Source organism: Macaca nemestrina, chromosome 19 (assembly GCF_043159975.1).
Source record: "Macaca nemestrina isolate mMacNem1 chromosome 19, mMacNem.hap1, whole genome shotgun sequence".
NCBI classification, from domain to species: domain Eukaryota; kingdom Metazoa; phylum Chordata; class Mammalia; order Primates; family Cercopithecidae; genus Macaca; species Macaca nemestrina.
In genome coordinates, this window is record NC_092143.1 from 11,230,132 (window position 1) to 11,242,995 (window position 12,864).

The window sequence follows — 12,864 nt, forward strand, 5'->3', positions numbered from 1 at the left end:
AAATTATTTCCTTACCAATAGTTTAGTCTCAAATGACATCTTAAAGCCTGTATTGACAAAAAATAAAGATTTTTTCACCATCATCACCACCACCCCACCCCCTACAACAAATACTAGCATGTTAAAATTATTCACAAAATAATGGCTAAAATAAAATAAAAAACTTAAAATCACATTCTTGAACCTTCCTACTATATTCCCCTTCCAACTTTACTCGTCCACCATCCAGCCCCACCACGCATGAATATCATTAGAAAGTACATATATATCTTCATAAAAAGAGACATAGCAAGGATGATACGCCTGCCAAGAGCCCCTAGCAAGCACAGAGGACAGTGTGTGAGCCTCATTTGTGGAATGATTGATTCTGTTTCCATATAATGTTATTAGAGAAGAAAATCCAGTTTGCTTGATTGGAATTGTTTTTACTAAAAACAAATTCTCAAAATGTGGAGTATGTTTGATTTTTAAATTACTCCATGGAAAAATAATTCAGCTGTTTATTTTTTTTATTTCCAACTGTTTTGCATTATATAGAAACAGTCTTTTTAACCAGGGAACTATGGTTTTTGCCTGAATAGTTGTCCAACAGGAGCAGAGACAGTGACTGGAAAACCATGTGAAAGAATGCTACTGTGGGTGACAGTTCCACAATCATAGTGACATTAGAGACTGTGTTTATTTAAAAAAAAAAACAAAAACAAATTTGTTGTTTGTAACTGCAGCTGCAATCACCCCCACAGTTGTAAATGTGTGCTGTTAAGATATTACACCGAGATATCTATCTTCCAAGAACTTCTAAAATATTCTATAAACTGTTATTGAGTTGACCTAACAAAACAAAATGAAGTACCTAGATTCTTTTGAACACTAAAGAGCGCTGAAAAAATATATAATATATAATAATATGTATCATACTTGTTGATATAGATGCTTAAATCTTAAAACACCCAAGCTTTAATGATACTGTGCCCATATTTAAACACACACACACGCACACACATGTGCACACAAGATCATGCTAAAGTACTGACACTATAGAGCACTCATAAAACATACTATTACCACCACAAACATGTGCACATTGTCTGTGTAATCTTATTTCTTTCTTAACTCTTTTAAAATTGATTTAAGATATGAATATTTATATTCCCATTAATGCCATATGTTAATAAGAGAGACAATCTTTAGATGTGCTCTAAAATACTATTTAGAAGCTATTCAGTACGTGTTCACTTATAAAGTAGTACCTCATCTTCTTTCTGGTTGAGTCCCTGCTTTAGTTCTTCCACTTGTAATCTTAGTTTCTTTACTTCTGCCTCATTTTGATCCACTCGGTTGTTTGCATGAGTCAGTTCTGCAATATTTGCCTGGTATTGTCTGCTTAGTTTATAGTAGGCATGTTGAAGGTTCAATAATTCCTTTCAAAGGAAAACAAAAAATTACATTATTTACAGTCTACTCTGATAAAATCAGAAGAATGGCAACTTCTTTTGACAAAAGAGAAAAACATTTTAGGAAGAATTTAGATGAACCATCATCTTCATTTGGAATTCTACATTTCTGTAATCAAATATTATAATTAGTATATGACTATCAATGAAAATATGTGACTAAAATACAATACACTCTATGTTGTCTTCTAAATGATCTATTTTGCACCTTATACAAAAGTAGTTTTTATATAACCTTCCCCCAAAAGGAAATCACATAACCATAAACAAAAAAATATAAATACATGCCAAAAAAGTGTTCATCCTGATCACCCACTAACTCAGCAGATGCTAAAAGTTTGCACACTACATGATTTAATTATTTTCTGAAGAAAATAGGTTTTGTGAGGCTGTGGTCATGTCGTCACCAGCCACAACTTCTGAAACCACATGAACCAGGCTCAGAAACCTGCAGTAAGGACCCGTCATGGGTAAAGAAATATATTAATATATCACAGGGTGATTGGACTGCAAATCAATCTTGTTATAATTAATACCATACACTATATAAATTAACAGGTTACAATAATTATCCTCAGATTATTAATATCATTTCTCATTTTTAGTTAAAATTCGCAGTGTAAAATTAATTGTACTATCATTATAGAAAACATCTTTATTGGGCCGGGCACGGTGCCTTACGCCTGTGATCCTAGCACTTCGGGTGGCCGAGGTGGGAGGATCACGAGGTCAGGAGATTGAGACCATCCAGATAACATGGTGAAACCCCTTCTCTACTAAAAAAAAAAATACAAAAAATTCGCCGGGCTTGGTGGTGGGTGCCTGTAGTCCCAGCTACTCGGGAGGCTGAGGCGGGAGAATGGCGTGAGTCCCAGAGGTGGAGCTTGCAGTGAACCAAGATGGTGCCACTGCACGCCAGCCTGGGTGACAGAGCGAGGCTCCATCTCAAAAAAACAAAAAACAAAACAAAACAAAATATATTAAAACTATAAAGAAAAAGTTAGCCTCTGGTTCTTCATAACGTTATAATATTGTAGGAAAACCCAAGGATATTTCTTTGGTTTCCTAAAACACACTGTCATATTACTTTATATACAAAAATCACAAATAGGCAATCATAAAAACATGCATTGGTAATTATCTTAGGATGTCTAGGTAGAAATTGAAAGTGGAATTATTTTCACATCTCAAATCATCAGTAATACTAATGATGAATTCATGATCCAAAAGTTAAAAATAGCCATAAAATATTGGAAAATAAATGTGGATGTGGTGTTTTTCTCTTAATCAAAACTTTCGGGGAAGTTTTACTAAGTATGATCCCAAATCATGAGATCACAAAATGATAAATTCAATCACAGTAAGTATATAATTTGCATATAACAAAATATATTTAGTATCTCTCAAATTAGGGGCACATCATTTTGAATTTATGTAACATTTTTGACCTGACAAAATTACAGATATTATAGAAAATTATAGTGGCAGCCAGGGCTTAAGGACAGGGTAGGAGGAGGGTAAGGTAGATGTGAAGGTAGCTTAAAAGGAACCTTGTGATGAGAATGTTCTCATCACAATCTGGACATAAGGGACGCCCAGATCTGTCTGCATTATTTTATACAACCACATATGAATCTAAAAATATCAAAAATAAAAAGCTTAATTGAAAAAATCAAGATGCCTTCAGACTGGCAAAGGCTAAGTATGGTAAGATAATCTGCCAGTAAAATGTGGAGAAATAAGGATTCATTTATGGGGAAACACGGGCAATATTTTTTAATTAAAAATGCACATAAAGTCAGACCCAGCCGTTGTATTTCCAGGAATGTATTCCACAGACATACGCATAGTTGTATGAAATGTTGTGATTATGAGAATATTTGTTGCAGCATTGTTTTGTTGTTGCTGGTGTTTCCAGTAAATGCTGGAAACTAAATGTCCGTGAAATTAGCCTGATTAAGAAAAACCATTAAACCGTTAAATATAATATGGCAGCCTTTTATATATTCATATGGAGAGATCTCCAAAATGTTAAAGCAAAATGCAAAACTGTGTGAAGTGTATGGTATTAGAAGAAACAAGCTGATATAAAGCGACTTTTGACCTGACACAATTGATAAGTTGCAGGCTCTTAGTCTCTGTGAATCCCAGCTTTCCGAAGTCCCGAAGAGGTGGGGTGAGGGTGTGGATACAGGGCAGGACCTGGCAGAGAAAATGCTGGTCCTCACTCTCAGGGAGCAGGGAGTTTGAATGAAAGAGAAAGCCCCCCATGCCTATCAACTATTGCCTGTCTCAAGAATGTCCACCTCCTAGTATCCACTGAAAACAGGAGCGTCAAATGAAGGGGACATTTTTAGTTTCTGTCCTGCAAATCCTGCCCCTTCATTCCATAGGAGTCAAAATCACAACCATTGATATTTAAACCTTAATGATGCCAACAGGCAGCTGGAAACAGACAGATTTGGCTTGGGCAGCTAGATAGGATACTCAAAGTGGGTTTCTGGGTAAGCTTGCCCTGTCACTTCAATCGCTTCACAGTAACACTGTCATTTATGCACCATCACTGAGTTTGCTATATTATACCACACATCACATTTAAAATGCAAAGAGATTTCTCATTTCTTCTCTTCAGAATGCAATTTTCAAATGTCAAGTTCTATACCATATTCTTTTACAAAGAAACATGTAATAGGGAGCACAATTCTATTATTTGGAACAACAATGGAACATTTAAAAAAAGATCTTTCTTGATCTGTCAGCATAAAGAATTTGCTGCACAAATAATTCAGAACTTAATGGGAAAGTGATAACTTTGCAAGTTGATGGCTTTCTCTCCGGCATTTTGCACCTACAATCACTTACATGACTTTGCGCTTTAGCAACATTATTTCTTATTAATGCTTTGTCATTAGGTGTGTAAAATTTACTTAGATTGATTTAAAAGGAGTAAGCAAAAAGCCTTCAGTGTTCATACAAGGAAAGAGGAAGGAACGAACAAAAGGAAGGAAGGAAAGGCATCTCTATTTGTCAATGCGAATTCTACCCTGGTCATATGCCATTTTTATAAGCAGAGCCCTGGCATTCACGTTCTACAGTTTGGCCATTTGCTCAGAGAATATCAACTTATTCTCAGGCCTAGGAGGTACCTATGTATTTGTGAAACTATATTCTCAGTAAGTCATACCCAAGCCAGCAGCAACGGCATCACTTGGGAACTTCATTCAAGACCTAGTGAATCTGAAACTCAGGGACTCGAGCCCAGAAGCTGTGGGTTTAACAAGTCCGCAAGGTGTTTCTGATTCACCATAAAGTTTGAGAACCATTGGTATAAGCCAATTCTAATAAGCTTTCCTCTTGCCAATGACTATGTTAGAAAAGTGGATGTAACTTAGCTGCACAATGAGAAAAGAGAAAAAGTATCCTTGAGTGGGAAATAATTTTTTAGAAATGTTTATCACTTAAAAATATGCAAGGAAGATACGTGCGCCTTGAGTTACAACAACAATCTGAGGGGAGTCCTGCTTACACCTGGGGTTGGTAGACCCTTGGTATTTTTTGTTACGTGAGAAAATATATCCAATTATATTTAGAGCCAAACTCATAGCTCAACATATTCTAATTGTGTTCGTAGAGTGCCTCAATAAAGGTAAGAATTGGATTTCACTTTAAGGAGAAAAATACATTGCTTCCTTAATGCAAAGATATTTTAAAAATCAGTCTAAATTGATAAAATCAGTTTAAAGTGATTTTTAAAATATCAGCTTAAAGTGATTTAAAAACAAAATCAGTTTAAAGGCATTAATGTTTTCCAGGTACCTACCCTATGAGAAATTCTTCACAAACCTTCTCTCTCTAAATCCACATGACAATCCTGTGTTAGAGGTAATATTTTTTCCTACTTAGTCTCAGAGAGCTATGCAAATTGCTTATGGCCAACCTAACTAAAATTAATCCTACATTTTCATTTTACCAAAACAATATCACAGAGCTGGCGTTCATCTTGTTATCAGGAGGACTTATCTTTAAGATTTGACAAGTTATTTGACATTTTGATCCATTAATTCATGTCCTCTCTATTTTACTTTCAAGGGAAGAGATGGATTTCTTCTTTATTTCTCAAAGCAGGCTGTGCACAGTGGCTAATGCTTGTAATCCCAGAACTTTGGGAGGCTGAGGCGGGTGGATCCCCCCCAGAGGTCAGGAGTTTGAGACCAGCCTGGTAAACATGGTGAAACACTGTCTCTACTAAAAATACAAAAAAAAAAAAAAAAAAAAGCCAGGTGTGGTGGCATGTGCCTGTAGTCCCAACGACTTTGGAGGCTGAGGCAGGGAATCGCTTGAACCCAGGCGGAGGAGGTTACAGTGAGCTGAGATCCTGCCACTGCCCTCCAGCGAGGCAACAGAGCAAGACTCGATCTCTAAATAAATAAATAAATAAATAAATCTCAAAGCTATGGCCTTTGCTACTATCCATTCATTTCCGTTAATTTTGTGATAGAAAAGTGATGGGAATCTCCTCACACACTCACTTTGTTCTTTCCATACATGTTACAGTAAATAGTGAAGGTATATAGGATCATACAGTATAATCCAATGAATATGTTAGATGCTATTATTATCTAAAATTGCAGTATCTTTTATAACTTGCATATAGATGTATGATTGGAAAGCATCCAAAATGAATCCTAATTTGAAGATTTAGTGGTTTGCTTTTGAAAAGAGAATTAGGTAGATAGTAATATCTATATGTACTTCAGAGCAAGCTTATTCTAATATGCTGTAATGATAAAAAAATACATAATTACTCTGCTATATATTCATATTCTGGAAGAGAAAAATCTGAACAGAAAATATGTATAAAAATATACAGTAATAAAGATAATTTGTCAGCATGTAATCCTCTGTAAATCTAAATCTATGCAACTGATAGTACATATAATTCACAGTTCTTTTATAAGCAGATCTCTATGATTTCAGATCTTGATATAGGAAAGAAACATATAAAATGTGTTTGTGTATATATTTTTAATAGAGTAATACAGTATTAGTTTCTCATATAGATTGAATCAGTTTCCAAAGATGTGAAATATTTGATGGAATGCTTTAAATTATATATATTGTTATGGCATTAGTTTATTTTGTTATATGTAAGGATATTGCTTTCTATCTAGAATTAATTGTACATATAATACATCAACTACTGAAGATTGAGTTTAGTCATAGCAAGCTAACAAAATATATTTTCTTATACCTTAAAATGACATAATGAGAATCTGGTAAATATAAATCAAATCAGTTTATATGTATCTCATTGAAGGAAAAACAAAACATCATACAGGAAATTTAAAAGTACTATTATATATGTTATTTCTATCCATTCAAATTTTTAATACATAGAAATTTATAAATTTCTGCATCTATAATATCAAATATGTGTATTAATAATATACTGATCTGTAGATAACATATAATTCATCATATAACACATAGTTCAACTATATTTAAGAGAAAAAACAGTATGGAAAATTGGAAATAACTTGCTCATGGTCCGTTGAAGCCTTGTTATACACTCACCACAAGTAATAATGCTATCAACAAGGGCAGATTTTCTCTTCTCAAAAGTTGACCCAGATACATTGGATTGTTATAACAATCAAATGCATCTACTTAAATACATTAAAGAAGTCACAATACCACTCAAGTTAAACACATTATAATTTTTGTACTACCTACCTGTTTTTAAGATAATTCTCACTATACCAAATTCCTACCTCAGAAAATACAGAAACCAAAGGAACATGTATCTTCAACAAGAATAAATTCAATGTTATTCATAAACATTTATGATACATGGTGACAGATGATAGCTTCAAAATAAGAGCATTTTATTCATCTTAATTGGCATATTTAGTGGGTCCACTTAACATCTTATGTGTTAAATATAGTGTGATTTAGTATTGTCTATAGTGTTGATATAATATCATTCATTCCACAAGCATTCACTAAATGTCTACCATGTGCCAATGACTGTGCTATGCATTTTACGTATAAAAGTGAACAAGTTAGATATGATCTCTAACCTTGTAAAGCTTAGAATAGATTTAAAAACCATCAAATAAGGATATTTGTCAATTGTGACAATTACCAAAAAATGCTCATGATTTTTTAAGATAGAGAATAATTAATGAGGGGTAGAAGAGAAGCAGGAAAAATCAAGTGACAGGAAGTTTCTGTCCTGTGCCTCTGAGATACCAGTTCTGTATGGAAGGACGTATTTCACTAGCTGCTGGAAAAACGGTCTCACAACAGCTCTTCACCGACAGCTCTTTCCTCTTGGCTGCAAAGAGACTCCTTACCAAGTCCACACCTACTTCCTGGGGCAGTGATCATTTTAGAAGTATAAAGGACTGTTGCTACCCCAACTTGGGACAGGTCCAAAGGTCCATCCCAGCTTCGGAAGTACCCCAAGGATCAGCTGAGGTCCCATAATCACAGCCCTCCCAGTCCTACTTCTCCCTCTGACCTGGGCTGCTTGGTTCTCCCCACAGCTAATGTACTACCTAGTACACTTCCTGCATGTTGGTATCTCCAGGATCTGCTTCCCAGGTAACAGGCTTCAGCATCTGGTGTCCCTGGCTGTCACTTTAGAATATCTGCCCTGCAGAATGAAATTTCCTGGCAAAAGTCAGTCCATGGATGGAAAATAGATGATGGAAACTTTACTGAGAAAGTAATGTATAAAACTGTGTGAATCCACAATATCGTACTCTGTAAATTAGAGTTAGTTTTGGATCTCTATATGTAACAATGCTTGAATATGTGTAAAGTGAGTAGAGTAATTAGAAGCCTAAAAAATTCAAAATCAAATTTTGGAGTATGTCTTTGTATTTATTCAATGCCACAGATAAGTAGGCAAATGATCAAAAATATTTGTTGAGCATCCACTAATGTTTTATCTAGTCAGTTATGTAAACGTTCCCAATTACATTCAAGTATTGAGAAAATATAGAAAAAAAATCAACAAATTTTATCTTATTTCTAAGTTCTACTTTCCCCATCTGTAAAAGCGCATCTAAAAGCAACTTCACAAAATTGTACCGTTAAGTGATCTATATGTACATCGCTTCATGATACGAGAATTAAGTATAGCAGGAGATTGACTGCCTAGAAGGGACTGTTTTATGTGTTCATTTTGATCAGATGCAATCATAAGCATAGGTATCAGGTCCAGAGTAGACCAAGCATCTCAACAAATGCAATCAGGGATGGGGATCCTTTCACCTTTCTTCTCTGCCATCCTCAGGTCATATGTGCTCTTTGTCCTTTGCCTGCTATTTTATAATCACAAAGTAACTGCCAAATTTTGCTGCACAGAGAGTTGAGGAGAAGCAGCAAAGATAAAAGTTGTTTCTCCTAATGAGATTTGTGTCCGTTTGTTGATAAGACAATCTCCTGATACTATACATGGGAAAACATGATAAAGAGAAAAACATTGCACATAAGAATGAAAAAGTTATGATCATTTAAATGATACATACATAAAAGACACGGTTTAAACAAGATAATTTTTCTTTTTATTTGAAAAAATACTAATTTATTCTTTTAAATTATGAGACCATAATATTATTTGTTTCTTGTTATTTGACAACTGCTATTTATTTTTATCATGTTCCGGAGTTAATTTGATAGACCTAAAACACTATCTTTGTGGGAAAAAAAAATATTTAGAGACAGATATCTGGGGGAGTATATTCTTCCTTACACATTTTTTTATGGACAGACTTCCGTTAGAAAGTGAAAGACTGGAAGATAGCATTGGATGACAAGATGACATGGAGTTGACTTATTTGAGGGAGAAGGGTATTGCAGGTAGGTGGGAGGACCCTTCTAACAGATTTTTAAGCATTATGTATTGAGGAGAAGGGGGAAGAGCATCAGATGATTTGGTTGTGGGCAGACAGGGTAAAGATCTTAAAATCCCGGTAGAGAGTTTGAATCTAATTTTTACTTAAATGTTTGGAGAAGGCATGGAAAGTAAAGGAAAACATTGATCGAGAGAGTGAAGTATACATCGTTTCTGAAAACAAACAAACAAACAAACAACCAAAACACTTTCATCTCACTTAAAGAGGTAATGACAGTAATAGAGAACTAGCGAAGAATTACAATAAAGTTGATTCAGTTACGATATTTTCATCTGTGATTAACAGGAAAAAGACAGGCAAAATTCAAGAAATGTTTTTGTCTTACATGATAAATCTAAGGTTACAGTGGCTTCATGGTTGTTAATTTGGCAGTTCAGTAACCCTGCTAAGGACTGGGTTCATATTTCAATGTTGAGAACGGTGGTTGCCTGCATTATTTTTCACAAACATTTGGCACTCATCCTGAGAGTATGATTATACAGCCCCTGCTGCTGAAATCAGGCATGGCCATGTGAATATCTTTGGCCAAGGAAATACAGGAGAAGGGATGTTTGTGGTCTCCAGGCAGCTGAAGAGTACCATTCACCACGCCCTCTTTTCTGCCTCTACAATTGTATCAAAATGTACACTTGCATCCCTCTGTCACTTTGTGGCACTGGAAGACATGTGGGTGGGCAAGAAATAACTGTTTTTTTTTGAAGCCATCTTGATTTTCAGGTCTATTGTTGCTATAGCACAATCCAGCTTGTTCAAGCTGGTGCAGTGTTCTCAGTGTTGTTGTTTTAATAGTTTCACTAAGTGTGAAAAAAATTCACTAGTTCTCCAGGACTTCACTTTATGTCTAAATGGCTAAAGTTGTGTCATATGTTAATGTTTAAACCCATCTGTGATCAGGAAAACATACCTACTAAATAAATTACTCTAATAATTAGGTCTTGGGCCTAAGAATGGAGCCTTTAATAATGAAGTGCAAGGGGCCATTAAGAGAGGGAAAATATATGAAAAATTAGACTTGTATCACGACAGGGAAACTGGAAAAGGAGATGAATAGTAATCAACTGAGAATGTCTATTATCTGAGATATCATTTCTCCTTTCTTCTCTTCTTTCCTTCCTTTCCTCATTTCATCCATTCATTCATCCAACTAATATTTATTGGTAATCAGCAATGTAACAATGATAAGCACCAAGGACAGAGATATGAAATTGAGACGGCCAGGTGGGAAGGGGTCCCCAAAGAAACTCCATCCAGCCTGTACCCTGGGGTGGAGCCACAGTAGTTCACACTGTTTGCAGCAGGGAGGAGCCTGATCCTTTCTCTACCTGGGTAAACCTGGTATTTAATCTGTGATGTGGGAAGCACACTAGCAGGATTCTGGCTTTGCAGAGAGTCCCTGATTCTTTTTTTTTTTTTTCCTTTTTGTCCAATAAAACCCATTTTTCTCACCCTTTAAATTGTCTGTGGGTCTAATTTTTCATGGTCATGTGACAAGGAGCCCATCTTTAGCTGAACTAAGGAAGTCCTACAAGAAAATCAACCTGTAATCTAGTTTGCAGGAAAAAACAATAGCAAACAACAACAACAGTAACAAATCAGTAGGTACTCTACTTGGAAAGGATTGTGTTAGAGATAAGTTACAGAAGAGGTACACAAAGCAGCTAACAGCATGGGAAATGATGACAATATTTCCTAGAGAAAGGAACATTGGATCTGAAATTTGAAATATGAGTAAAAGTTGTGATAAAAGGAATGATTGAGAGGAAGTATCTCCAGGCAGAAATAGTAGCACATGCCAAGACCAAAAGTAAGAAAGAGCATGATGTATTGAGAGGGGCCTGAACTGCAGTGCATGTGGAGTGTGTGTGTGCATTGGCTTGCCTCACATGGCCATGAACTTATTAGTAGAACACTTACATGTAGTGGAAAGGATTAGCTAAAATACAAATAAAATACTGTATCACCATATCTAAATATATCACCAATATTTCACCAGACATTAAGATCCCACGGTATGAAAAAAATCAAAATAGAGGTATAGCAATTCTATTTTCATATATAAAAATCTTATGTACTTTGCTTACAAATAAACTAGTTTTTTACAAATGTAAAATTCGAATTTCCAAATTTGATGCTGCAGGTTCCCTGACTATAAAAATAGGGTCAAAAGTAAGTATCTCTGAGGGTCATTCTCTTGTTAAAATTCTAATAACTTATATAATCCTTTAACATGTTATCTGTAAAACAGGACTTTACTCTGTTATAACAATTGCAAATGGAAATGAGAGGACAAATGGGAAGACTATACTGATAATGTCTCTGACTAGTTTGCTCAAGAGCCGTGAGTCATACTCTGTATGTGTGTGTGTGTAATATTTATCTCTGGGACTAAGGCATTTATATATATGTATGTGTATATATGTGTGTGTCTATACATGTGTATATATGTACATAGTCATATCACTAATGGAATACTTTTTAAGAATAAATAGGCTATTCTAGGTTAGAACAAATGCAGATCTAGTTTTATAATACACACTGCATTTCACCCCAGAAGAAATCAAGACATCCATGATTATGAAGATTCATTTTTACTATATTTATTGTAGAAAATAATAACGCCCATCTCAAAAGGCCATTGGGCATGGTAAATGCATTTAAAAAAAATATCTGATAAAGTAACTAACACATAATACCATGTTCATAATGCTTTTTATACATACATTTGTTGTTTTATACATAGCTAATTAATATTGTTGTTATTACCATAAGAATAAACTATCCTCTTATACTCTGATCATTGGCTGCACATAGCCCTTGGAGGGACTCAGAAAGAAACATAGGTAATAGACATTCCTTATGTGAAAGTTCTTTGTTCATTACATGGAGTTTCCTTTGATACATTTCTTTTCTACAATTCCCAGAGAGCTTGTACTATATCAATAGGAAAGAAATGAATGCCTTTTCTCCACTCTCAAGCAAGTCTACCTGCTATAGTCATTCAAAAACAGATGTGAGTTTATGTCATATTGATAAATACACTGTTTGATTCTAGTGATACATGTGAACAAAATGAACAAAATAGTCACTGTTTCTATTCTCTAGACCAAGTATTAGATGCAGACAGCTGGAAATAAGATAAACAGAGTTAGGAGAATCTAAGGGTAAGTAGAATAGAGGCATATTTGAAGGCAACATAAGACAGAGAAGAGTGACTTGGGAAGTCTTAGATATTCATTGGTCATAAAACCCCAGAACTTTGCTGCTTTTTTTTTTTTAACAACTACAACAACAAACAGAGGTTTGCTCTGTCACTCACACTGGAGTGCAGTGGCACAATCTCGGCTCATAGCAACCTCTTTTTCCCAGGTTCAAGGGACTCTCATAACTCAGCCTCTTGAGTAGCTGGGATTACAGGCATGCACCACCGTACTGGGCTATTTTTTTTTCTTTTACCATTTTCAGTAGAGACTGGGTTTCACTGTTTT

General features: G+C 35.1%; 1 protein-coding gene across 7 annotated transcripts in view; it reads right to left on the reverse strand.

Moving 5' to 3' along the window:
- The window catches only part of LOC105476956 (coiled-coil domain containing 102B), a 300,439-nt gene that overhangs the window by 79,464 nt on the left and 208,111 nt on the right, over window positions 1-12,864 (reverse strand). For 6 of the 7 annotated variants that reach the window (XM_071085206.1, XM_071085209.1, XM_011733260.2 and 3 more), the window contains one exon: window positions 1,251-1,421. The exons of the other annotated variant lie outside the window; for it this stretch is intronic. In XM_071085206.1, the coding sequence (XP_070941307.1) occupies window positions 1,251-1,421 (171 nt within the window). The remainder of the gene's footprint in view (window positions 1-1,250; window positions 1,422-12,864) is intronic. 7 annotated transcript variants of the gene reach the window in all.